This window comes from Parasteatoda tepidariorum, chromosome 5, assembly GCF_982258835.1.
Source record: "Parasteatoda tepidariorum strain Cologne lab strain chromosome 5, Ptep-v5.0, whole genome shotgun sequence".
Lineage (NCBI taxonomy): Eukaryota > Metazoa > Arthropoda > Arachnida > Araneae > Theridiidae > Parasteatoda > Parasteatoda tepidariorum.
This window is the reverse complement of record NC_141759.1, coordinates 37,847,050-37,874,953: the sequence shown is the minus strand read 5'-3', so window position 1 is coordinate 37,874,953 and position 27,904 is coordinate 37,847,050. Positions and strand designations below refer to the sequence as shown.

General features: G+C 30.4%; 1 protein-coding gene across 1 annotated transcript in view; it reads right to left on the bottom strand.

Annotated features, from left to right (window-relative positions):
* Positions 1-25,069, bottom strand: part of LOC107446510 (multiple coagulation factor deficiency protein 2 homolog) — a 39,947-nt gene extending 14,878 nt beyond the window's left edge. Inside the window, exons 1-2 of the mRNA XM_071185177.2 lie at positions 24,972-25,069; positions 1,191-1,355 (exon numbers count right to left, since the gene is read on the bottom strand). Coding sequence (XP_071041278.2) covers positions 1,191-1,354 — 164 coding nt within the window. The 5' untranslated portion in view covers position 1,355; positions 24,972-25,069. The remainder of the gene's footprint in view (positions 1-1,190; positions 1,356-24,971) is intronic.
* Between the last annotated feature and the right edge of the window lie 2,835 nt (positions 25,070-27,904).

The window sequence follows — 27,904 nt, the reverse complement described above, 5'->3', positions numbered from 1 at the left end:
TTGCTCACACTTATAAAATTCGTTAATCCAAACAAACTTCTTAAAAAATAAATTCTAGTAAATAGTTTTTTTTTTTTTTTTTTTTTTTTTTTAATTTTATGTAATAATAGTTAAAAAAAATTTGAATCGTAAGGTATAAAATTTTTTTCGCCATTTCAAAGTATGTAATTTCACAAGGCAAAATACAAAATTTGTGCGAAATCGGTTGAATGGTTTCTTAGAAATTAAGTTTTAAATATAGGACTTCTTTAAATTTTGATTTCTCGGGAATTATTCAACTGATTACGCTCAAATTTTCTATTTTGCCATGCAAAATTGCATACTTTAAAACGACGTAAAAAATTGTATAGCTTCAACTTCAAAATTTTTCGACTATTGATAAATAAAAAAAATTAAAAATAATAAATATTTACTAAAATTTATTATTTGCATGGAGTCATCTTTGGATAAGCGAATCTTATAAATGTATGCAAAAATTTTACAATTTAACTAAAAAAAAATTCGAGATAAGGCGAAATACGCAAAAAGTAAAATTAACATTAAGGGGTCCAAACTCAAGATCGCTCTCCTGACCAAACTATTGGGACCATACTTCCCTGATTCCTGTTACTCCCAACATTTTGGGGATCTAAAATTCGACTCCGTTGAAATAAAAGTATGTTTATGTAGAGAAGGCTTGTTTGCGTGTCTGATTTTATAACTTAAAATATCGTTTGTACTAGTTAATTAGCATATTTGAGATCCCCCACCCAAACCATCCTTCCTTCTCGCTCTCGGGAAAATGACGGGGTGAGGTTTCGCCCTCTATTTCTAGCTCCCGTGATATACCCGGGCTGGAGTGTTCAGTAGTAACGTGAAAATAAGGATAGAAGTAATTAATTTATTTTGCCCGGAAAACATTTTATTTCTCATTTTGTACACCAGATGGCAGTACCAGGATATTTTTAAGGTAATTGTAGATAGTTAGTTTATTTTAAACTACGAGTAGATGTCAGCTCTAATCAAATACATGTATATTATACGTGTAAGAAAATAGGCACTTTTATGACTGTTTTCTTGAAAATTAACCGATCTTTAAGGGGTTAAGAATGAGTCCTAGAACGTGAAGATCAGTCATTAGATCAAAAGTCATTCAGGGTTGTCTTTTTTTTGGCACATTGTACATACTAAAAATACTAAATTTTGCTTACTCATAATCCCTTAAGTACTTATTATCTCTTAGAACATTTTTCGGTCCGTCTTTATCTGGAATATGATGAGTGTGACCGCCATGTCTTCCTTGGTTTGATTCTGTAGCTATGCTAAGAGTTGACAAGAAAGTCAATAAGAATATACTGTTCCAAAGCAATAGCATTCTGTAAATTAAAAATTAAATTAAAATCGTTGGAGTCAACTTATAGACAAAAGCGAATCGTCGGTGAGTTTTTGAACCTGAAGGCAGCCATCACCTCCTACATCAGAAAGCCTCCACGACGGGATTTTATAAGTAGTCTGCTCAGTTTATTTAAAAAGTGAACCAGGTACCATTGTACGCTATTTTAAAAATCGTTCGTTTGTTGTAGTGGAACTGGGCGTCTGAGGCCTTTCAACCCTTTTCCCATTCATCCTGAAATTAAACTAAGAAATATACATGACAAAATTAAAGTTTGGGGTGCAAAATGGAGTTCTTGAGAGAGAAAAAATGGCACTTTTCCATTATTAGGCAATAACAAAATTACAAGTAATAAAAAAGTACATGAAAAAAGGCAAAATTAGAGTACGATGGGAAAATAAACACTAATGAATATTTACAGTATTTACAGTTTGGAATAACATACAAAAGAGGGGGGGGGGGGTAAAGTAATGTGAGGATGTGTGTATATGCGTAAGTAAGAGTGTATTTTAAAAATACTTAAAAGAAATTTATCATATATATTTGAGAATTGAACCTGTAGTGGTTGACAAGTAAACAAATCTATCATATTCATAAATTAAATAAATTTTTAGACATATAATCGATACCACTTTATAATATTTAATAGATTTTCTATTATAGGGCTCTTTCGCGAACTGGTTTACTTTCAAAATGGTCTAATCAGATTACTCATAAGAAATCGTGTGGGGGCTTACAGTTATAGAAGGCGTTGACGAAATGAAAATTCGCATTTGATTCCGTTGTTCAACTTCCTTCATGAGTATATATATATATTTTTAAGGAATAAACTAATGAATCTAAATAAACTCGTGAATTTGCATAATTCACTAGGTGCATTTTATTAGTCTTTTTATTTTGAAAATAAAAATAGATTTTAAAAGTCAACAACGTTGCTACGGGTGCTATAAATTTATAACAGCTGTATAAACTCATCCCTGCCAACTTTTAAAGATGACTTTACCAATTGGTAGTAAACTTAAAATTTAATTACAGTCACGTGGAAAAAAAAAATTTTCTTTTAGTTTGTAAGAGCTTACATCATACCTGTCAACTCTTCCGGAAGATTTTATTTTCATATTTAAAGTGGTAGCAATACTCTGGTTATTCAAATTAACTTTTTGAATTATAATGATAATTACAAATGAGTTTGACTACCACTACGTATACATAATTACAATAAATATATTAAATCATAAAGATCCTTGCGCAAGCGAATTTCAACGGGATCAAAATATAAATAAATTTTTGAGTCAAATTGCTTTTCGTTCACTGTTTTACAACCACTCTGAAAATGCATTCTCGGAAATAGAGAGAGTTAGCAGGTGTGGCTCATATACTTATCAACTCTCCCGGATTTAAACGGATATTTTATTTTCATATTTAAAGTGGTAGTAAATATATACTATTTTCGCTTTTATAAATTTAATTTTTAAATGATTTTGATCACCACTATTCTTACAAAAATTAAGCTTATATATTAATATGCGTTACTATCATGGTTGTCAACTTAATTTTTTTCAAGTACAACGTACTTGTTGGCATAAAATTGAAGATTTAATTCCATTTTAATACCACTGGGAAAAATGATAATGGAAGGGATTAAAAGTTGGCAGGTCTGAGCTTAACATGTCTTATTCGTCAGGCCACAACGGTAAATAACAACTAACTAAATTTGCAAATATAAGTCAGATTTTGCTAGTTTTTTAAAGGTTTAGCATTACATATCTGATAAAAGTGGTGAATTATATAAGCCTACGAAGTAAATTGAATTTATTAAACCAAGAATCACAATAATTAAAAAAAATTTGAATAGATTTTCTGCATAAAAGAGTGTAAATTTTATAGTTCTATATCATGTTATACGCTGTCAGCCAGCCGTTTTTCGCGACCTATGTGAAAGGTCAGTGTCAGCCACCGGTGGTTGACGCAGCCTAAATGTAATGTCAGTGTCAGCCACCGGAGGTTGGTATGGTCTTAGGATACATAGTTTTTTGGTTGATAACTAACTTTCTAAAGATGAAATGTCATCTGATTAACACGTTGAACGCCACGCTAAATTTACATGGCTTGCCCATCTGGCCACGGTAAATAACTACAATCTAAATTTGCAAATATTAGACGGATTTTTCTATTTTTTTTTTGAAGGTTTATCATGACATAAGTGACACAGGTGGTGAATTATATAAGCTTACGAATTTTAGAAATAGTGGTGGATAAAAATGTACTAAATTGAATTTATTAAACCAAGAATCACAATAATTAAGTAAATTGTGATTCTTGGATGCAGATAATAATTAAATTTTATCAATGCAGATAATAATTAAATTTTATAAGTGCAGATAATAATTAAATTTTCTGCATTTCCATTAAAGAGTGTAAATTTTATAGTTCTATATCATGTTATACGCTGTCAGCCAGCCGTTTTTCGCGACCTATGTGAAAGGTCAGTGTCAGCCACCGATGGTTAACCCTTTCGCGCCGACTGTCACAAATACGTGCCAGTATGAAACCGTATCAACCAGGGTAAAAAGATAAAACTGGTAATCAAAGTAATTCTTTAGCAGTTTATTTGTGGGCGGGGTTATAATTTTTTGATTTATTTTAGTCACCATTACTTTGTTCAAAATAAAATTATTTAGTTATACTTTGAACTAACCTTGATTATATATATGATTAAACAAACAATAATTAAAGTAAAAACAAAGTAAGTCTATTAAATTAGCAACGCCTGCATTTAAGCTACCGTTTCTTATTTATTTACATCCTGATTCTGATTTTGTACGAATGCTTTTAAGAATCACCCGTCTCCAAGGGGTTAACGCAGACTAAATGGAATTTCAGTGTCAGTCACCGGTGGCTGACGCGGTCTAAATGTAATTTCAGTGTCAGCCACCGATGGCTGACGCGTTGCTCAACATGTTAAACGCAGCGATGCCCACTTGCTCTGGACAGCGGATAAATATTTTCGTGTGGTAGTTTCTTAATGTATGATTCTTGGTTTAGCAAATTCTATTTATGGGGTTTTTTACTACACTACTTCTAAATAATTCAAAGACTTATGTGGCTAAATCTTTTCAAAAATTGGCAAAATTAACCGAAAATCTGCAAATTTTAGTTTGTAGTACCTTACCGCTTTTTAAAATATTTTATCGTGTCCGGAGCATGTACAAATAAAAAAGTAGTTTTGATGAAATGTATCTGCAATGTGTAATGAAAAAACGGAAATAAAATAATGAGAGAATTATCAAAAATTTGCCTAATAAACTTTTTTTTTCATTGTAATTAGTTCTACTTCTATTGCAGTATCAGTATCTGCATATAACATTGTTATTAGACTCTTTTAATTTACCACTTTTTATAAACAAGTATTTACATTATATTTTCCAGATTTTTGGGTAAGTTAAGAGCAATATAAAGTTAAAAACTTTACTTTAGCCGACTTAATGTTGTTGGCAGGAATTTACTACATAACGCGGTTATTTCTCAAATTGTGGTACCATCATTCCGGATTTACACGAGAACTTTATTTTTTATTTATATCAAGGTTAAAGAATTTACGTTTTCACACTTTAATTTCATTTGAATAAATTTATTTTAAACATATAAACTCCCCTAACATTTAAATGACTTAACAATATTCATGTCTGCTGGCTCTGAAGAAGAGCCAGCAGGTTCAAGTGTTATCTAAATTTCAATGAAACATTGTAATCCTTTACCCTCAATAAATTTTTCTTGACAAGCGTAAAAGTGTGTAGGTATGGTATTAGGATAAATAGTTGTTTGGTTGATAACTAACTTTCTAAAGATGAAATGTCATCTGATTAACACGTTGAACGCCACGCTAAATTTACATGGCTTGCCCATCTGGCCACGGTAAATAACTACAATCTAAATTTGCAAATATTAGACGGATTTTTCTTTTTTTTTTTGAAGGTTTATCATGACATAAGTGACACAGGTGGTGAATTATATAAGCTTACGAATTTTAGAAATAATGGTGGATAAAAATGTACTAAATTGAATTTATTAAACCAAGAATCACAATAATTAAGTAAATTGTGATTCTTGGATGCAGATAATAATTAAATTTTATCAATGCAGATAATAATTAAATTTTATAAGTGAAGATAATAATTAAATTTTCTGCATTTCCATTAAAGAGTGTAAATTTTATAGTTCTATATCATGTTATACGCTGTCAGCCAGCCGTTTTTCGCGACCTATGTGAAAGGTCAGTGTCAGCCACCGGTGGTTAACGCAGACTAAATGGAATTTCATTGTCAGTCACCGGTGGCTGACGCGGTCTAAATGTAATTTCAGTGTCAGCCACCGATGGCTGACACGGTGCTCAACATGTTAAACGCAGCGATGCCCACTTGCTCTGGACAGCGGATAAATATTTTCGTGTGGTAGTTTCTTAATGTATGATTCTTGGTTTAGCAAATTCTATTTATGGGGTTTTTTACTACACTACTTCTAAATAATTCAAAGACTTAAGTGGCTAAATCTTTTCAAAAATTGGCAAAATTAACCGAAAATCTGCAAATTTTAGTTTGTAGTACCTTACCGCTTTTTAAAATATTTTATCGTGTCCGGAGCATGTGCAAATAAAAAAGTAGTTTTGATGAAATGTATCTGCAATGTGTAATGAAAAAACGGAAATAAAATAATGAGAGAATTATCAAAAATTTGTCTAATAAACTTTTTTTTTCATTGTAATTAGTTCTACTTCTATTGCAGTATCAGTATCTGCATATAACATTGTTATTAGACTCTTTTAATTTACCACTTTTTATAAACAAGTATTTACATTATATTTTCCAGATTTTTGGGTAAGTTAAGAGCAATATAAAGTTAAAAAATTTACTTTAGCCGACTTAATGTTGTTGGCAGGAAATTACTACATAACGCGGTTATTTCTCAAATTGTGGTACCACCATTCCGGATTTACACGAGAACTTTATTTTTTATTTATATCAAGGTTAAAGAATTTACGTTTTCACACTTTAATTTCATTTGAATAAATTTATTTTAAACATATAAACTCCCCTAACATTTAAATGACTTAACAATATTCATGTCTGCTGGCTCTGAAGAAGAGCCAGCAGGTTCAAGTGTTATCTAAATTTCAATGAAACATTGTAATCCCTTACCCTCAATAAATTTTTCTTGACAAGCGTAAAAGTGTGTAGGTATGGTCTTAGGATAAATAGTTGTTTGGTTGATAACTAACTTTCTAAAGATGAAATGTCATCTGATTAACACGTTGAACGCCATGCTTAATTTACATGGCTTGCCCATCTGGCCACGGTAAATAACTACAATCTAAATTTGCAAATATTAGACGGATTTTTCTATTTTTTTTTTTTTTTTTGAAGGTTTATCATGACATAAGTGACACAGGTGGTGAATTATATAAGCCTACGAATTTTAGAAATAGTGGTGGATAAAAATGTACTAAATTGAATTTATTAAACCAAGAATCACAATAATTAAGTAAATTGTGATTCTTGGATGCAGATAATAATTAAATTTTATCAATGCAGATAATAATTAAATTTTATAAGTGAAGATAATAATTAAATTTTCTGCATTTCCATTAAAGAGTGTAAATTTTATAGTTCTATATCATGTTATACGCTGTCAGCCAGCCGTTTTTCGCGACCTATGTGAAAGGTCAGTGTCAGCCACCGGTGGTTAACGCAGACTAAATGTAATTTCAGTGTCAGCCACCGATGGCTGACGCGGTGCTCAACATGTTAAACGCAGCGATGCCCACTTGCTCTGGACAGCGGATAAATATTTTCGTGTGGTAGTTTCTTAATGTATGATTCTTGGTTTAGCAAATTCTATTTATGGGGTTTTTTACTACACTACTTCTAAATAATTCAAAGACTTATGTGGCTAAATCTTTTCAAAAATTGGCAAAATTAACCGAAAATCTGCAAATTTTAGTTTGTAGTACCTTACCGCTTTTTAAAATATTTTATCGTGTCCGAAGCATGTACAAATAAAAAAGTAGTTTTGATGAAATGTATCTGCAATGTGAAATGAAAAAACGGAAATAAAATAATGAGAGAATTATCAAAAATTTGCCTAATAAACTTTTTTTTTCATTGTAATTAGTTCTACTTCTATTGCAGTATCAGTATCTGCATATAACATTGTTATTAGACTCTTTTAATTTGCCACTTTTTATAAACAAGTATTTACATTATATTTTCCAGATTTTTGGGTAAGTTAAGAGCAATATAAAGTTAAAAACTTTACTTTAGCCGACTTAATGTTGTTGGCAGGAATTTACTACATAACGCGGTTATTTCTCAAATTGTGGTACCATCATTCCGGATTTACACGAGAACTTTATTTTTTATTTATATCAAGGTTAAAGAATTTACGTTTTCGCACTTTAATTTCATTTGAATAAATTTATTTTAAACATATAAACTCCCCTAACATTTAAATGACTTAACAATATTCATGTCTGCTGGCTCTGAAGAAGAGCCAGCAGGTTCAAGTGTTATCTAAATTTCAATGAAACATTGTAATCCTTTACCCTCAATAAATTTTTCTTGACAAGCGTAAAAGTGTGTAGGTATGGTCTTAGGATAAATAGTTGTTTGGTTGATAACTAACTTTCTAAAGATGAAATGTCATCTGATTAACACGTTGAACGCCACGCTAAATTTACATGGCTTGCCCATCTGGCCACGGTAAATAACTACAATCTAAATTTGCAAATATTAGACGGATTTTTCTTTTTTTTTTTGAAGGTTTATCATGACATAAGTGACACAGGTGGTGAATTATATAAGCTTACGTATTTTAGAAATAATGGTGGATAAAAATGTACTAAATTGAATTTATTAAACCAAGAATCACAATAATTAAGTAAATTGTGATTCTTGGATGCAGATAATAATTAAATTTTATCAATGCAGATAATAATTAAATTTTATAAGTGAAGATAATAATTAAATTTTCTGCATTTCCATTAAAGAGTGTAAATTTTATAGTTCTATATCATGTTATACGCTATCAGCCAGCCGTTTTTCGCGACCTATGTGAAAGGTCAGTGTCAGCCACCGGTGGTTAACGCAGACTAAATGGAATTTCAGTGTCAGTCACCGGTGGCTGACGCGGTCTAAATGTAATTTCAGTGTCAGCCACCGATGGCTGACGCGGTGCTCAACATGTTAAACGCAGCGATGCCCACTTGCTCTGGACAGCGGATAAATATTTTCGTGTGGTAGTTTCTTAATGTATGATTCTTGGTTTAGCAAATTCTATTTATGGGGTTTTTTACTACACTACTTCTAAATAATTCAAAGACTTATGTGTCTAAATCTTTTAAAAAATTGGCAAAATTAACCGAAAATCTGCAAATTTTAGTTTGTAGTACCTTACCGCTTTTTAAAATATTTTATCGTGTCCGGAGCATGTGCAAATAAAAAAGTAGTTTTGATGAAATGTATCTGCAATGTGTAATGAAAAAACGGAAATAAAATAATGAGAGAATTATCAAAAATTTGTCTAATAAACTTTTTTTTTCATTGTAATTAGTTCTACTTCTATTGCAGTATCAGTATCTGCATATAACATTGTTATTAGACTCTTTTAATTTACCACTTTTTATAAACAAGTATTTACATTATATTTTCCAGATTTTTGGGTAAGTTAAGAGCAATATAAAGTTAAAAAATTTACTTTAGCCGACTTAATGTTGTTGGCAGGAATTTACTACATAACGCGGTTATTTCTCAAATTGTGGTACCACCATTCCGGATTTACACGAGAACTTTATTTTTTATTTATATCAAGGTTAAAGAATTTACGTTTTCACACTTTAATTTCATTTGAATAAATTTATTTTAAACATATAAACTCCCCTAACATTTAAATGACTTAACAATATTCATGTCTGCTGGCTCTGAAGAAGAGCCAGCATGTTCAAGTGTTATCTAAATTTCAATGAAACATTGTAATCCCTTACCCTCAATAAATTTTTCTTGACAAGCGTAAAAGTGTGCAGGTATGGTCTTAGGATAAATAGTTGTTTGGTTGATAACTAACTTTCTAAAGATGAAATGTCATCTGATTAACACGTTGAACGCCATGCTTAATTTACATGGCTTGCCCATCTGGCCACGGTAAATAACTACAATCTAAATTTGCAAATATTAGACGCATTTTTCTATTTTTTTTTTTTTTTTGAAGGTTTATCATGACATAAGTGACACAGGTGGTGAATTATATAAGCCTACGAATTTTAGAAATAGTGGTGGATAAAAATGTACTAAATTGAATTTATTAAACCAAGAATCACAATAATTAAGTAAATTGTGATTCTTGGATGCAGATAATAATTAAATTTTATCAATGCAGATAATAATTAAATTTTATAAGTGAAGATAATAATTAAATTTTCTGCATTTCCATTAAAGAGTGTAAATTTTATAGTTCTATATCATGTTATACGCTGTCAGCCAGCCGTTTTTCGCGACCTATATGAAAGGTCAGTGTCAGTCACCGGTGGTTAACGCAGACTAAATGTAATTTCAGTGTCAGCCACCGATGGCTGACGCGGTGCTCAACATGTTAAACGCAGCGATGCCCACTTGCTCTGGACAGCGGATAAATATTTTCGTGTGGTAGTTTCTTAATGTATGATTCTTGGTTTAGCAAATTCTATATATGGGGTTTTTTACTACACTACTTCTAAATAATTCAAAGACTTATGTGGCTAAATCTTTTCAAAAATTGGCAAAATTAACCGAAAATCTGCAAATTTTAGTTTGTAGTATCTTACCGCTTTTTAAAATATTTTATCGTGTCCGGAGCATGTACAAATAAAAAAGTAGTTTTGATGAAATGTATCTGCAATGTGTAATGAAAAAACGGAAATAAAATAATGAGAGAATTATCAAAAATTTGCCTAATAAACTTTTTTTTTCATTGTAATTAGTTCTACTTCTATTGCAGTATCAGTATCTGCATATAACATTGTTATTAGACTCTTTTAATTTACCACTTTTTATAAACAAGTATTTACATTATATTTTCCAGATTTTTGGGTAAGTTAAGAGCAATATAAAGTTAAAAACTTTACTTTAGCCGACTTAATGTTGTTGGCAGGAATTTACTACATAACGCAGTTATTTCTCAAATTGTGGTACCATCATTCCGGATTTACACGAGAACTTTATTTTTTATTTATATCAAGGTTAAAGAATTTACGTTTTCACACTTTAATTTCATTTGAATAAATTTATTTTAAACATATAAACTCCCCTAACATTTAAATGACTTAACAATATTCATGTCTGCTGGCTCTGAAGAAGAGCCAGCAGGTTCAAGTGTTATCTAAATTTCAATGAAACATTGTAATCCTTTACCCTCAATAAATTTTTCTTGACAAGCGTAAAAGTATGTAGGTATGGTCTTAGGATAAATAGTTGTTTGGTTGATAACTAACTTTCTAAAGATGAAATGTCATCTGATTAACACGTTGAACGCCACGCTAAATTTACATGGCTTGCCCATCTGGCCACGGTAAATAACTACAATCTAAATTTGCAAATATTAGACGGATTTTTCTTTTTTTTTTTTTTGAAGGTTTATCATGACATAAGTGACACAGGTGGTGAATTATATAAGCTTACGAATTTTAGAAATAATGGTGGATAAAAATGTACTAAATTGAATTTATTAAACCAAGAATCACAATAATTAAGTAAATTGTGATTCTTGGATGCAGAAATTAATTAATTTTTATCAATGCAGATAATAATTAAATTTTATAAGTGAAGATAATAATTAAATTTTCTGCATTTCCATTAAAGAGTGTAAATTTTATAGTTCTATATCATGTTATACGCTGTCAGCCAGCCGTTTTTCGCGACCTATGTGAAAGGTCAGTGTCAGCCACCGGTGGTTAACGCAGACTAAATGGAATTTCAGTGTCAGTCACCGGTGGCTGACGCGGTCTAAATGTAATTTCAGTGTCAGCCACCGATGGCTGACGCGGTGCTCAACATGTTAAACGCAGCGATGCCCACTTGCTCTGGACAGCGGATAAATATTTTCGTGTGGTAGTTTCTTAATGTATGATTCTTGGTTTAGCAAATTCTATATATGGGGTTTTTTACTACACTACTTCTAAATAATTCAAAGACTTATGTGGCTAAATCTTTTCAAAAATTGGCAAAATTAACCGAAAATCTGCAAATTTTAGTTTGTAGTACCTTACCGCTTTTTAAAATATTTTATCGTGTCCGGAGCATGTGCAAATAAAAAAGTAGTTTTGATGAAATGTATCTGCAATGTGTAATGAAAAAACGGAAATAAAATAATGAGAGAATTATCAAAAATTTGTCTAATAAACTTTTTTTTTCATTGTAATTAGTTCTACTTCTATTGCAGTATCAGTATCTGCATATAACATTGTTATTAGACTCTTTTAATTTACCACTTTTTATAAACAAGTATTTACATTATATTTTCCAGATTTTTGGGTAAGTTAAGAGCAATATAAAGTTAAAAAATTTACTTTAGCCGACTTAATGTTGTTGGCAGGAATTTACTACATAACGCGGTTATTTCTCAAATTGTGGTACCACCATTCCGGATTTACACGAGAACTTTATTTTTTATTTATATCAAGGTTAAAGAATTTACGTTTTCACACTTTAATTTCATTTGAATAAATTTATTTTAAACATATAAACTCCCCTAACATTTAAATGACTTAACAATATTCATGTCTGCTGGCTCTGAAGAAGAGCCAGCAGGTTCAAGTGTTATCTAAATTTCAATGAAACATTGTAATCCCTTACCCTCAATAAATTTTTCTTGACAAGCGTAAAAGTGTGTAGGTATGGTCTTAGGATAAATAGTTGTTTGGTTGATAACTAACTTTCTAAAGATGAAATGTCATCTGATTAACACGTTGAACGCCATGCTTAATTTACATGGCTTGCCCATCTGGCCACGGTAAATAACTACAATCTAAATTTGCAAATATTAGACGGATTTTTCTATTTTTTTTTTTTTGAAGGTTTATCATGACATAAGTGACACAGGTGGTGAATTATATAAGCCTACGAATTTTAGAAATAGTGGTGGATAAAAATGTACTAAATTGAATTTATTAAACCAAGAATCACAATAATTAAGTAAATTGTGATTCTTGGATGCAGATAATAATTAAATTTTATCAATGCAGATAATAATTAAATTTTATAAGTGAAGATAATATTTAAATTTTCTGCATTTCCATTAAAGAGTGTAAATTTTATAGTTCTATATCATGTTATACGCTGTCAGCCAGCCGTTTTTCGCGACCTATGTGAAAGGTCAGTGTCAGACACCGGTGGTTAACGCAGACTAAATGGAATTTCAGTGTCAGTCACCGGTGGCTGACGCGGTCTAAATGTAATTTCAGTGTCAGCCACCGATGGCTGACGCGGTGCTCAACATGTTAAACGCAGCGATGCCCACTTGCTCTGGACAGCGGATAAATATTTTCGTGTGGTAGTTTCTTAATGTATGATTCTTGGTTTAGCAAATTCTATATATGGGGTTTTTTACTACACTACTTCTAAATAATTCAAAGACTTATGTGGCTAAATCTTTTCAAAAATTGGCAAAATTAACCGAAAATCTGCAAATTTTAGTTTGTAGTACCTTACCGCTTTTTAAAATATTTTATCGTGTCCGGAGCATGTGCAAATAAAAAAGTAGTTTTGATGAAATGTATCTGCAATGTGTAATGAAAAAACGGAAATAAAATAATGAGAGAATTATCAAAAATTTGTCTAATAAACTTTTTTTTTCATTGTAATTAGTTCTACTTCTATTGCAGTATCAGTATCTGCATATAACATTGTTATTAGACTCTTTTAATTTACCACTTTTTATAAACAAGTATTTACATTATATTTTCCAGATTTTTGGGTAAGTTAAGAGCAATATAAAGTTAAAAAATTTACTTTAGCCGACTTAATGTTGTTGGCAGGAATTTACTACATAACGCGGTTATTTCTCAAATTGTGGTACCACCATTCCGGATTTACACGAGAACTTTATTTTTTATTTATATCAAGGTTAAAGAATTTACGTTTTCACACTTTAATTTCATTTGAAAAAAATTATTTTAAACATATAAACTCCCCTAACATTTAAATGACTTAACAATATTCATGTCTGCTGGCTCTGAAGAAGAGCCAGCAGGTTCAAGTGTTATCTAAATTTCAATGAAACATTGTAATCCCTTACCCTCAATAAATTTTTCGACAAGCGTAAAAGTGTGTAGGTATGGTCTTAGGATAAATAGTTGTTTGGTTGATAACTAACTTTCTAAAGATGAAATGTCATCTGATTAACACGTTGAACGCCATGCTTAATTTACATGGCTTGCCCATCTGGCCACGGTAAATAACTACAATCTAAATTTGCAAATATTAGACGGATTTTTCTATTTTTTTTTTTGAAGGTTTATCATGACATAAGTGACACAGGTGGTGAATTATATAAGCCTACGAATTTTAGAAATAGTGGTGGATAAAAATGTACTAAATTGAATTTATTAAACCAAGAATCACAATAATTAAGTAAATTGTGATTCTTGGATGCAGATAATAATTAAATTTTATCAATGCAGATAATAATTAAATTTTATAAGTGAAGATAATAATTAAATTTTCTGCATTTCCATTAAAGAGTGTAATTTTTATAGTTCTATATCATGTTATACGCTGTCAGCCAGCCGTTTTTCGCGACCTATGTGAAAGGTCAGTGTCAGCCACCGGTGGTTAACGCAGACTAAATGTAATTTCAGTGTCAGCCACCGATGGCTGACGCGGTGCTCAACATGTTAAACGCAGCGATGCCCACTTGCTCTGGACAGCGGATAAATATTTTCGTGTGGTAGTTTCTTAAGTATGATTCTTGGTTTAGCAAATTCTATTTATGGGGTTTTTTACTACACTACTTCTAAATAATTCAAAGACTTATGTGGCTAAATCTTTTCAAAAATTGGCAAAATTAACCGAAAATCTGCAAATTTTAGTTTGTAGTACCTTACCGCTTTTTAAAATATTTTATCGTGTCCGGAGCATGTACAAATAAAAAAGTAGTTTTGATGAAATATATCTGCAATGTGTAATGAAAAAACGGAAATAAAATAATGGGAGAATTATCAAAAATTTGCCTAATAAACTTTTTTTTTCATTGTAATTAGTTCTACTTCTATTGCAGTATCAGTATCTGAATATAACATTGTTATTAGACTCTTTTAATTTACCACTTTTTATAAACAAGTATTTACATTATATTTTCCAGATTTTTGGGTAAGTTAAGAGCAATATAAAGTTAAAAAATTTACTTTAGCCGACTTAATGTTGTTGGCAGGAATTTACTACATAACGCGTTTATTTCTCAAATTGTGGTACCACTATTCCGGATTTACACGAGAACTTTATTTTTTATTTATATCAAGGTTAAAGAATTTACGTTTTCACACTTTAATTTCATTTGAATAAATTTATTTTAAACATATAAACTCCCCTAACATTTAAATGACTTAACAATATTCATGTCTGCTGGCTCTGAAGAAGAGCCCCAGCAGGTTCAAGTGTTATCTAAATTTCAATGAAACATGGTAATCCTTTACCCTCAATAAATTTTTCTTAACAAGCGTAAAAGTGTGTAGGTATGGTCTTAGGATAAATAGTTGTTTGGTTGATAACTAACTTTCTGAAGATGAAATGTCATCTGATTAACACGTTGAACGCCACGCTAAATTTACATGGCTTGCCCATCTGGCCACGGTAAATAACTACAATCTAAATTTGCAAATATTAGACGGATTTTTCTATTTTTTTTGTTGAAGGTTTATCATGACATAAGTGACACAGGTGGTGAATTATATAAGCCTACGAATTTTAGAAATAGTGGTGGATAAAAATGTACTAAATTGAATTTATTAAACCAAGAATCACAATAATTAAGTAAATTGTGTATAAATTTTCTGCATTTCCATAAAAGAGTGTAAATTTTATAGTTCTATATCATAGATTTTTAACCTTTTTTACATTGCCGTCCCCCTAAGAGCCAGAAAAAATCTCAACGCCCCCCCCCTTTGTTAAAATCCAGTTCTTTAGAGCATGGGGAGGGAGGGATGTGTGCTGAATTAAAAGAGACATCATTTTTAAGGCAAGTAATTGCAATCTATTTGTTATAATCAAATAATTACAGTAATGAAAAAAATACACCTGAGACACATATGCTTAAAAAGAGTCATTTATTCTTAATAAGATAGTTAAAAAACTTATTCTAAAAAGTAGTATCAACGAAGCAATCAAGTAACTATGTCAGTGAGATGATTGTGCTTGATTCAGGGCCAGTTACTTAACGTTCGGTTCAATATTTTCAATGAGATGAAGACGCAAGTCCCCTCTTTACGCAATTTTGAGTCAACTGTTTGTGACTAGATACGTCACATCACTGAATCTTCATTCCACAAGGTAGAAGGAAGGGAAGGCTATTAAATGCTACCTTGAAGCCAAAATTCTGTAAGACGATTACTATTTCAAAGCTTCATTAGTTGAAAGTTCTACCAATTCGTTCTGAATCTGAACCTCTGTTGTTTCAATATTCACAAAAGGGTTCGTAACCCATTAAGAGACTTCCAGGGACAGAACACCTTTAAAATGTCAGAAAACTCAATGTACAAAGACTCAAGGTTATTACAACTTTCTTGTGTATCATCAGTGAGAATTTAACCATTCTTTATACCGATAAGATTGGAAATTGGCTAAACTTATTCCTACCAGAATTCTGCTTCCACAAAATGTGTTTTCTTAGAAAGGCAGAAATAGCTGATTTTGTAGTGAGCAAATTGAGCTCGTCGCCTTGAAATTGTAAATTAACACCAACTGTAAATCGTAGCTAACTGTATATTGTAAATTAAATTTTACAAGTAAATCCGAATCGTATTCAAGGAACTCAAGCACAGAGTCGAAAATATTCCAAAACCTATTGAGACAGGCGTTTTTGGAAAGCTTGCGAATCTCAGTGTGTAGTAGCAAGCGATTGAATTTTTCATCGTTTTTCTTGCACGGCTCTCTGAATAACCAATCGTTGAGAGTATTACTGTGAATTTTCATCACAGCAGAGATCGACGTATTGCAATGACTGATGCAAATGGTCTCTGGGATTTTTTCCAACTAAATGCTGTCTGTGAATCACGCAGTGGACAGCTAAAATATCTGGTACTTGGCCATCAATTATGGGAGGAGTTTTCTAGGTATCTTTGTCTTGGGAGGGGTACCCCCCTCTTCAAAATGGGGTTAAACCTACAATGTCAACCAACCATTGCAGTAGCTCCATCAAGTGGCAACAGACACAATATTCGAAGGAGAGATGTTTTTCTCTATAAAATAATCTTTGACAGTACTAAAAATAGATTTACCTTCGGTATCTTCAATCAGGTTTTTTGCAAAAAGCATCTCTTGAATAATTTTTCATTCATTCATAAATCGGAAGTACGCCAACAGTAAAGCCTCATTACTTGGCAAGGTTGACTCATTAACTTGAAGGGAAATACATTGGACATCAAAAGTTTGCATAAGTATACTTCAATGTCTTCAGCCATCTCATCAATCCGGTGCAACACTGTATCGTTCCGAATCCGAACTTCAAGTACGTGGCACTGTATTGACGACACTTTTTTTATTAACCGACATTGTAGGCAGCAGCAAAATACAAACGAGGAAAGAAAATAAACTATATCTTAAAATCAATAGGTAATTTACGCTGAAGAACAAATTCGCGCAATTACCTGGTCAAATAATCAATGAAATTGAATCAAAACTGGGGAAAAAACTGAAAAGGGGCGAACAAAAACCATCATAAGAAACACGGATCAAATCAAACATTCATACTGAAAGCGCATGCACTTCAATTTTCGCCAAATGGCTTGAATAAGTTAGAGGCAAAAACAACTCACTCATGCCCTGCGATAGTTCGGATTGGAGAATAGTTGTCACATAAGTTCGTTTTACTGCTGGTACAAATTGTGTATCGGATAATTTTAATTTATTATATTAATTTAATTATTTTTCATTAATATTAATTTTTGATTTACTTTATTTATTAAATTAATGTTAATTTAATAATTTTATTTAGAAGTTTTAAAAATGAATTTGAATGCTCATCGCCCCCCTACTGCCCAAAACGTACCTACCGCCCCTCAGCATATGTTCACCGCCCCCCAGCATATGTTCACCGCCCCCGTTGAGAATCAGTGTTCTATATCATGTTATACGCTGTCAGCCAGCTGTTTTTCGCTGCCTATGTGAAAGGTCAGTGTCAGCAAGCTGTTGCAGACGCAGCTTAAATGTAATTTCAGTGTCAGCCACCGGTGGCTGACACTGCGCTCAACGTGTTAAACGCAGAGATGCCAACTTGCTCTGGACCGCGGATAAATATTTTCTTGTGGTAGTTTCTTAATGTATGATTCTTGGTTTAGCAAATTCTATTTATAGGGTTTTTCACTCATCACTACTTCTAACTAATTCAAAGACTTATAAAGTTACGTCGGGTTAAATCTTTTAAAAATTTGGCAAAATTAACCGAAAATCTGCAAATTTTAGTTTGTAGTACCTTACCGTTTTTTGAAATATTTTATCGTGTCCGGAGCATGTACAAATAAAATATTTGATTTCATGAAACGTATCTGCAATGTGTGATGAAAATGCGGAAATAAAATAATGAGAGAATTATCAAAAATTTGTCTAATAAACTTTTTTTTTTTTCATTGTAATTAGTTCTACTTCTATTGTAGTATCAGTATCTGCATATAACATTGTTATTGACTCTTTTAATCTACCACTTTCTATAAACAAGTATTTACTTTAAATTTTCCAGATTCTTCGGTAAATTTGTAACCTCTGTGAAAACAGAAATTAAAATTAGCCGACTTAACCCCTTGGGGACGGGTGATTCAGAAAAGCATTCGTACAAAATCAGAATCAAGTTGCAATTAAATAAAAAACGGTAACTTAAATGTAGTCGTTACTAATTTGACAGACTTACTTTGCTTTTATTTTAATTATTGTTAGTTTGATCATATATATAATCAATGTTTATTCAAAGTATAACTAAATAGTTTTATTTCGAACAAAGTAATGGTGAATTAAATAAATCGAAGAATTATAACTCCGCCCACAAATAAACTGCTAAAGAAATACTTTGATTACCAGTTTTATTTTCTTACCCTGATTGATACGGTTTTTTGCTGACACGTATTTTTACAGTCGGCGCGAAAGGGTTAAATTTGTTGGCTGGAATTTACTAAATAAGTATTTCGGGTTTCCACGAGAACTTTATTTTTTATTTATAACGAAGTTAAAGAATTTATGTTTTCGCACTTTAATTTCATTTGATTAAATTTAATTTAAAATCATTTTGACTCTCCTAACATTTAAATGATTTAACCATATTCATATCTGATGCCTCTGAAGAAGAGCCAGCAGCCCTAATATTAATTTTTCTTGACAAGCGTAAAAGTGCGTAGGTATGCATACCCTCCAACTGCTACGGAATTTCCGTAGTTTCAGAAATCTTCTTTTCAGACGGTAGCAAAATTAATGTCTTAATATTTTAAAAAAATTAATTTTAGCGTAACTTGTCCACTATTACTTATAAAAGTGCAGGCCATATGGCTAGATTTTTAAGTTCTGATAAAAGTTTTATGAGAGATCCATTTGCTTTAAAAATTTCTACTATGGTTATTTTCAAAATCCTCTTAAGTTGGAGGGTATGGGTATGGTGTTAGGATAAATAGTTGTTTGGTTGATAACTTTCCAAAGATGAAATGTCATCTTATTAACCCATTATTCTTTTCCTGGAAGGGTGATTCATAAAAGTATTCTCACAAAGTCGGAATAAAAATTGGAAAAAAAAGCGGTAGCTAAAAAGAGGACTTTGCTAATTTGAGTTTCACCTTAATCAATGTTAGTTCAAAATGCAACTATAATTTTTCTTATTTTAGATTTAATAGTGATGAATTAAATAAATTAAACTATATCCACGAAGAATGCTAAAGAATTAGTTTGGTGACCTATTTTATCTTTCTGCCTTGATTGATTACGTTTTACGCTAGCATTTATTGATTGCCCTCGGCACGAAAATGTTAGTATAAAGACTACAAATAAATGAAGTGGTAGAAACTCAATTCACTTTTATACATTTATTATCTCTATAATTCTTCAATCATAACTATGACCTACATTTCAAATTATTCATATTAAAACAAAAACTTTCACGTTTTTTTCTATAGTAAACTGAAAATTGCCATAAAAAGTTGAAAATTTTAATTTTTTTTGATCAGCCCTTTTTGCATTTTTTGTCGCCCTAGGTAACCCTGCTAATATCGAATCAAAATAAGTGATCTCATTCATTTGTTTATACGAAAGACTTAAAACACCATACCTGCCAACTTTCACCCTTTCCGAGAATGGATTTTCAGAGTGGTTGTATAGCAATAAACGAAAAACAGTCTAACTCAAAAATATATTTATATTTTGATCCCGTTGAAATTCGCTTGCGCCAAGATTATTATGCTTTCCTACATTTATTGTAATTATTTATATGAAGTGGTGGTCAAATTCATTTATAATTACCATTACAATTCAAAAAGTTAATTGGAATACCCCGAGTATTGCTAACACTTTAAATATGAAAATAAAATCTTCCGGAAAATCCGGAAGAGTTGGCAGGTATGAAACACATACCTGCTAACTCCTTTTTATTTTCATATTTAAAGTGGTAGCACTATTCAGGTTATTCATCTCCTCCTACATCAGGAAGCCTACACACGGTCTTTCATAAGTAGTCCACGCAGACTGCTTAAAAAGCGAACTAGTTGTGCGCATGTACCCAAAATCTTTTATAAAAGTAATTGAGAGAAATTTATCTTATATATTTGAGAATTGAATCTGTAGTGGTCGACAAGTGAATAAGGCAAGCCAATAATATTCATAAATAAAATAAATTTTTAGTCATATATTTGCTACCACTTTCTTTTTTCAACTATATTCTGTATTAAATGACTCGTTCGGTAAGTGGATATCCTTCAAAGTGGTCTGATCGGACTACATATAAAAAACCGTGTGGAGTCTTTCAGTTATAGGAGGCGTTGGGTTATTCCAATTAACTTTTTGAATTATAATGATAATTATGAGTTTGACCACCACTACATATAAATAATTACAATAAATATATAAAAATATAATAAACTTGGCCTCAAGCGATTTTCAACGAGATCAAAATATAAATATATTTTCGAGTCAAATTGTTTTTCGTTTATTTTTGTTTTACAACCACTCTGAAAATCCGTTCTCGGAAAGAGTGAAAGTTGGCAGGTATGAAAACACAATATGAATACTTTTCTCTGGTATTTAAACTAGCTCTTAAGTTTTAAACAAACATCCATACCTACCAACTTTTACGGATTTTTCTGGAAGATAATATTTTTATATTTAATTAGGTAGGGTAGGAAAAATTTTGTATTCATTCTTGTTTTGATAAATTTGATTTATTATAATTCGGACTATCATTACATTTAAATAATTTAAACCAGTGTCTTTCAACACGGTTTTCTCAAAGAACTGGTAAGGTTTGTAGTTTCGACTATGAAAATAATATTTACCCTTAAAAAATCGTGGTACTTAAATATTTTTTTTGACCGATTTGTTTCTGATCCTTCTTTCACTCTCTGCAATAAAAAATATTGTGAGTATGAACCTATTTAACTTTCAGTAAATTCTATATTAATTCCAATAAAAGTATTAATTTCGCTATTCAGTTAACAAGATAGAAAAAACAAATTATGTAACCATGTTTAGTTGAGTTGTTATTGTTTGACAATTCAGGGTGTCAAACCAGTTAAGTTGCCGCTAAATTTAGTCGATTTTTCTTGTTCAGCATGAAGCCATAATTTCCATGCTTTTACTGTTTTGTACTAAAAAATTGTCCAACTTTTAGTGAATTTTTGATATAGGTTAACACGTTCACGCCGGGAAAATATTGGTAAGGAAAAAGAGAAAATACTGGTAGAAGAACTATTTCAATATTAGATAATATTCGGGAGGAGCATACCTGCCAACTTTTACGCATTTGGTGTAAAATTTTATTTTTACATTTAAAGTGGTAGTAAATATATACTATTTTTTCTTTTATAAACTTAATTTTTAAATGATTTTGATCACCACTATTTTTAAAAAACTTACGCATATATATTATTATGCGTTTCTTTCAACTATTTAAGCTCAAGTTTTTTCTATTACAACGTATTTCGTTGCTTAAAATTGAAATTCCGTTATAATACCACTGGGAAAAATCATAATTGAAGGAATTAAAAGTTGGCAGGTATGGAGGAGTTAATTTATTCTCAACAATAGCAATTCACTGTAAGGAAATTTATCACAGCGAAGAAGCAATTCAATATAAAAATTGCATCCGTTAAAAACAATTGGTAGTTATGGATTTTTATTATTCCCGGAAGAAAACTAAAAAAGGAAATTTTTTTTTTTTTACCAGTTTTTACTCCCGTGCGCTGCCAAGAAGAGACAATCTAGCGTGTAAATATTGATCATGGAGTGAACGCGTTAATGGAGTGAGAAAATAATGACCAGTGTAAATATTTATCATGGAAATAATTAGGATTGGCATAAGATTGAGAAAATGCAATGAGTCAGTTTACTTCCAGCTTTATAAGAAAATTGGCAACAAAGGTACTCTTGGCAAAAAAATATTATTAGAATTTGAGAATGAAAAAAACTATTAGCTGTACGGTCCTTCGTAAGGCTGAAATTAAGGCGGAAGCAATAACGGTAGAAAAATCATCTCATTTATAGCTGACTTTGGTGAGGAGTAAAATTAGTTTTTTCAATTCTAAATTATGAACTATAAATAACTATTTACTTTTCTTGGGGGATAAAAAACAGATATAGATTGTGCTGATATAAAATATTGGTAGACAACAATTTAGACATTTTAATCTTGCTCTTAAAAAAAGCTCTGAAGCAGCGATTCCCAAATGGTGTTCTGCAGAACTCTTGGGTTCCTAGAGTTGGAACATTTTTTTCTTAAACAAGTAATGGCTTTTGAATCCTTCAACTAGATTTATATACAATCATTATTTATTACATGTTTCGACTATTTTTACGAAATTATTCAAGCAAAATTTCAGTGCAAAAGATTTTTAAATAAATAAATAAATAAAATTAATAAAACAATCATTGCTCTAGTACTTTTTTTTAAAATTAACATAACCAATTTAAAAAAGAAATGTGTTTCTCTGATTTTCTGAGTACCATTCTTTTTCGTCTTCATTTAAAACTGTTTTTCGGAGCGTCTTTGAGGAAAATAAAAAAAAACATAGTTTTTAGTGCCTTAAACTTGAATTACTATAGATATGATCTTGCCTTGAAGAATTATCAGGGCTTTAGAACAGAAAAATAGCTTAAATATTTTAAAAATTATTAACCTTTTTTTAAAAAATCGCCAATTTGGCGACATTTTTCCATCTAGATCAAAATTATAAAAATCACTGCCTTATTCTCAGGTTTTGCAATTTTTTATGATCCCAGGTAATGCAGCATTAGAGTAAGTTTTTAAAAATTAAAAAACTAGACCACTAAACTGTGGCTATTCTCCATATTGACGTAAACAGCTTGACTTTAGACAGGCTAAACTTGACCTAACAGTCGTGAGTAACAGTTGCAAACTCACAGCAGTTATAAAAATAGCATATTATTCGCAAAAAAGCATAATTTCATATCAACTATCTGGCATAACATCTAATTTTAAGTGATGAAAAATAACAAAATCATGAAAAAATTTGTATAATTCCTAGCATTAAATATTTTTTTTAAGTGATTCGAAGTTTTTCTTTGGTTAACATGTTTTCAATTGCTGATGAAAAAAAATTTCATTAAATCGGGGTTCCGCCAAAAGAAGTTCGATCCTCTAAGGCTCCGTAGTAAGAAAAAATTGTGTACCGCTGCTCTAATGAAATAATTTACTTTTCAGTTTTTGCACTTTTCAGTATACTAATATACAATTTTAAATGCTAGTTCTATATCAACTAATATCCCACTATTTGCATAAAATCATATTCATAAATTTTAAATATATAATAATTATAAATAGTTAAATAAAATCTCATATGACTCAAATAATATCTAAATAGCTTTTAATAAATTCAAAAGAAGCAACTATTACTTTCATTCTTTAAAAGTGCCTTAAAGATGAGATTCTAAATTAATTATAAAATCTATTTTATTTTTTACCTGTTATAGTTTTTTGCGATTTTCTAAACTCTTAGTATTTTTCCCAAAAACTACTCGACAATATGCAATTTTGGACAGTTTACATAGTTTTGGACAGATAAAACAGTTTTCTATTTAGAAAGTTATTTATTATGATCGTTTCAAACAGTTGTTTATAACTATATTATAATGATCGCTTTTAGCGATAGTTCATACTAATAATATTTACGAGACAGTTTGTGTTAATAATTTTGTCCTACGTGTTACATTTTACTGCTAAAGTCTCAATCTTGCAGCATTGCTTAAAATAAACTTTTTACATCTAGCAATGAAAAGAATAGTTTTGGACAGTTGACAAAGCGATTTTCAACAAGGGTTTTTTGGGCAGGACGTTGAAAATCATCTTTTGTTCCGTGTATTTTACCATAGTAACCGAAACCTTACCGACCTTGATTCTAAGAGGTTTTAAACGTTCTGTAAATTAATTGATTTTTTAAGTTTTTTCCATCGTTTAATTATTCTACATTATCGTGTTTTTCACTTATTTTAAAATTTAACTTATTCATTAAAAAATTGATAAGCGTGAGTCATTTGGCTCTAAAAAGAATAAGGCTTTTTTTCTGAGGATATTCAGCACGGCTTCCGTGGGTCTTGTAAATTTTGAAATGTAGTCACGAAAATTAAACAAATATCGATAATTTAATTTTTAAATAACCACCACTAAAAAATTTTTCCATAGAAAGTATATATGCATAAAAATTCTGACTTCTAAACCGCTTAATAAAATGGTAAATTAAAATCACTACTAAAATTTTTCAAGGACCTCGGAATCCCTGTTTTCAGGTAACAGAAGAAAACAATCTTTGAATGTTGTCAAACAATTTTGATCCGTTTAAAAAATAATATTGTTTTATGTTAGTTTCCTTTATCAGAAAGGTTTTAAATTTTTATGTAAATTTAAAAAATGATTTCTTTCTTACTCTTTGGTAGAGTTAAATAAACAGCTATAATTTTTCTACGCCATGAGCAATTTTTTTGTAATTGGTAATCTTTGAAATTTTTGTTAAAAAGAAAGTAACGAAAACGATATTGTCCAATGTCTATATCTTATTACAAATGGAAAAAAAATTATAATTATATCAAAAGCTAAGCATTAGTCTTTCTATTTAAAATAGGCTATTATAATTTAAAAACAAATCAGCTGTTGAAAATAAACTTACTTTTTATTGAAGAGAAGAACGAGAACAAAAGTCAATTCATTTTGCAAACGATAACCAACGGTTAAAAGCGTGGAACATTTCTCACCTGCTTCTTTACGGAGCTCTGAGATAAGATTATTAAAAATAAAATAAAACGCTTACTCGATATATTTTTTTTCAACAGTTCATCCGTTCAGAGATCGATATTATCTGTTTTAATATCGTTGTACGATATTTTAGCGGGAAAAAAAACGCTGAGCATCTCATTCTCATTTTTCAAACGAAACTTGAATAAGCTTTCAGAAATGCTTCCTAGGACCCGGCTTTGAACATCCAATTCTGAGCTTACGACTATCAATGTTCAGCTCAAGAGTCTTGTAAACTTGAACCCAACCCAGAAGACCAGGGAACTTTTGTATCAAGCATTGAGACAAACTAAGCTTCGTGGGGAATTTTTTGATCGAACTAACCCACATTAAAGTTACATGGAGAGGAAAACCACGAATACCTCAGATGATAAGCTTGATGCAGGGGTGCGTAGCGTTTTTAAAAAGTGCTTAAAGGTGCTTATTTTCGTTTTTTAAAAGTCTTTAAAGGTGCTTTTTTCATTGGATGTTTTTAAAAAGTGCCTAATTGTCCCTTTTTCAAAATGAGATTTTTTCTTTACTATGTTGATTTTCGCCACGACACAGGCCACAATGTTCTATTCAACGTTTTCATAATTAATTCAACCCCAATCTGTTTCGGCGCATTGTCAGTCGTAGCGCATGAAAACGCCAAACGTTTTACATGATTCAAAATTTCATGATTTTTAACAATTTTCACTAACAATTTTTTTTGACATGACTGTTAAAACAAGATAAAACCGTCAATTGTCAAAAAATTTCCAATCCTGTCTAGTTATGATACTTTAATATTATTTTAATTAAAAATATTAAAAAAAATTTTGAGTGCTTAAAAGGTGCTTATTTTTTGTTGAATAATTTGGCTACGCACCCTGTTGATGGCAAGAGGATTCTAACCCTTTTTCCGTACTCACCTGCGAATATTTCACGTCAGCATTTTAGTCAGCGCGAGCAGCCAGGAACAGAATTCGTACTCTCTGGAATTCAAACATGGGTCACCTACGAACGCTCTAACCCTGAGCTACCGTGGCTCAACATTGAGGGATTTATATATATATATATATATATATATATATATATATATATATATATATATATATATATATATTATATATATATATATATATATATATATATATATATATATATATATATATATATATATATATATATATATATATATATATATATATATATATATATATATATATATATATATATATATATATATATATATATATATATATATAGTAGTGTGTGTGTATATATATATATATAATCTAACTAGAGAATAAAAATATAAAATTATCAATTTTTATTTTTTATTTATTTTAGGTAATTAAAATATACCAATATGTCTTTCCCTCACTTGTCCCCACTGCTGATTTAAAAAAAGAAAAAAATTGTTTCTGAAATACAAAATTTTTTTTTACAAATTCGTGTTTTTTACTTCAGAATACTGAAATATAGAATTCAGAAAATCAATTTTAAATTGAATTTCTGTTAAAAATATTAACACAGCACTATTTTAAACTTTGTCCCCAGTGTTTCGCGTCATTCCCTCACAACAATTCTTATCACCTGCAATCTTATTAGAATAAAAATATTTTAATAAAAACTTCAGAAGTTAACAACTGGCATCATAGAACAAAATTGCAGTATGTTTCCATCTTCAACTTTAAGAAGCTTTGCTGTGGAATAAATTTTGATGAATCAAACCAGGTAAAATTTTTTACATTTGTCATTCCCTCATGTCATTTTTTAGAGTAAAATAAAATACAACTTCATCGAGAAAGTGGATAATTATATGTTGCTTTCTTGTATGAATATAATTGTATGTGATTGACTTCAGAAATTCATTAGGCCTAACTGTTATTTTTAAATTTTATTGAATTCGTCATTCCCTCACTTGTGTATAAAGTGAGGGAATGTCGCTGAAGTGATGGAATGATTCAAGATGAGTATATTATAAAAAAAATTTTTGTTCAATCGTGCCAGCCAATTTTATTTCCCAAGCCAGTAAAAACTATTAAATATATAAGACTAAATTATAATAAATATTAGATATACTTAGTATGTTATCATTTTCAAACTTTAGGTAGATGTAACTTAGATAAAAACATGTATTAAAATAAAATATCATTCCCTCACTATTAGTGTCATTCCCTCACTTTTTAAAAAGTGAAAATAATTAATTTACTTATTAATTAATTTGAAAAATAAATTAAAAAAATTAATAAATTAATTTATTAAATTAATTAATTTATTTATTAAATTAATTAATTAATTATTAATTATTATAAATTAATTAATTATAAATTAATTATTTAAAAAATTAATTAATTTAAATATTAAGTATAATTTATAGGATATATACTTTCTTTATAATGTCATTACATATTTCTATTAATATAGAAAGTTTCAGAGCTTTTTATTCACTTTATTTTTTTGGGATTTTATGAACTGAAAAATGACAGTTTTCGTGAGAATGACCCATATATATATATATATCCATCCCTGAACAATCGATCCAATTTTGGGTATACGAACACTAATGTTCAACACCGTAGCCTTGTAATTTTGAACCAATCCAGAAGGAAAGGAAACTCCTGGACCAGTATCCTCAAAGGTATTGATTTGTTATGGAAACATGGAGGACTCTGCGACTCGACAGATTTAACGTGCAGCAGTCACCATTTACTTCGGCCATCGGGGATTGAACCCACGAAGTCTTGGACATGGGCCCAGTGCCCTACCAACCAAGCTATCCCGGCCAACATACAGGATAAAAATAATAGAAATACTTCTATACTTACTCAATGTAAGCAA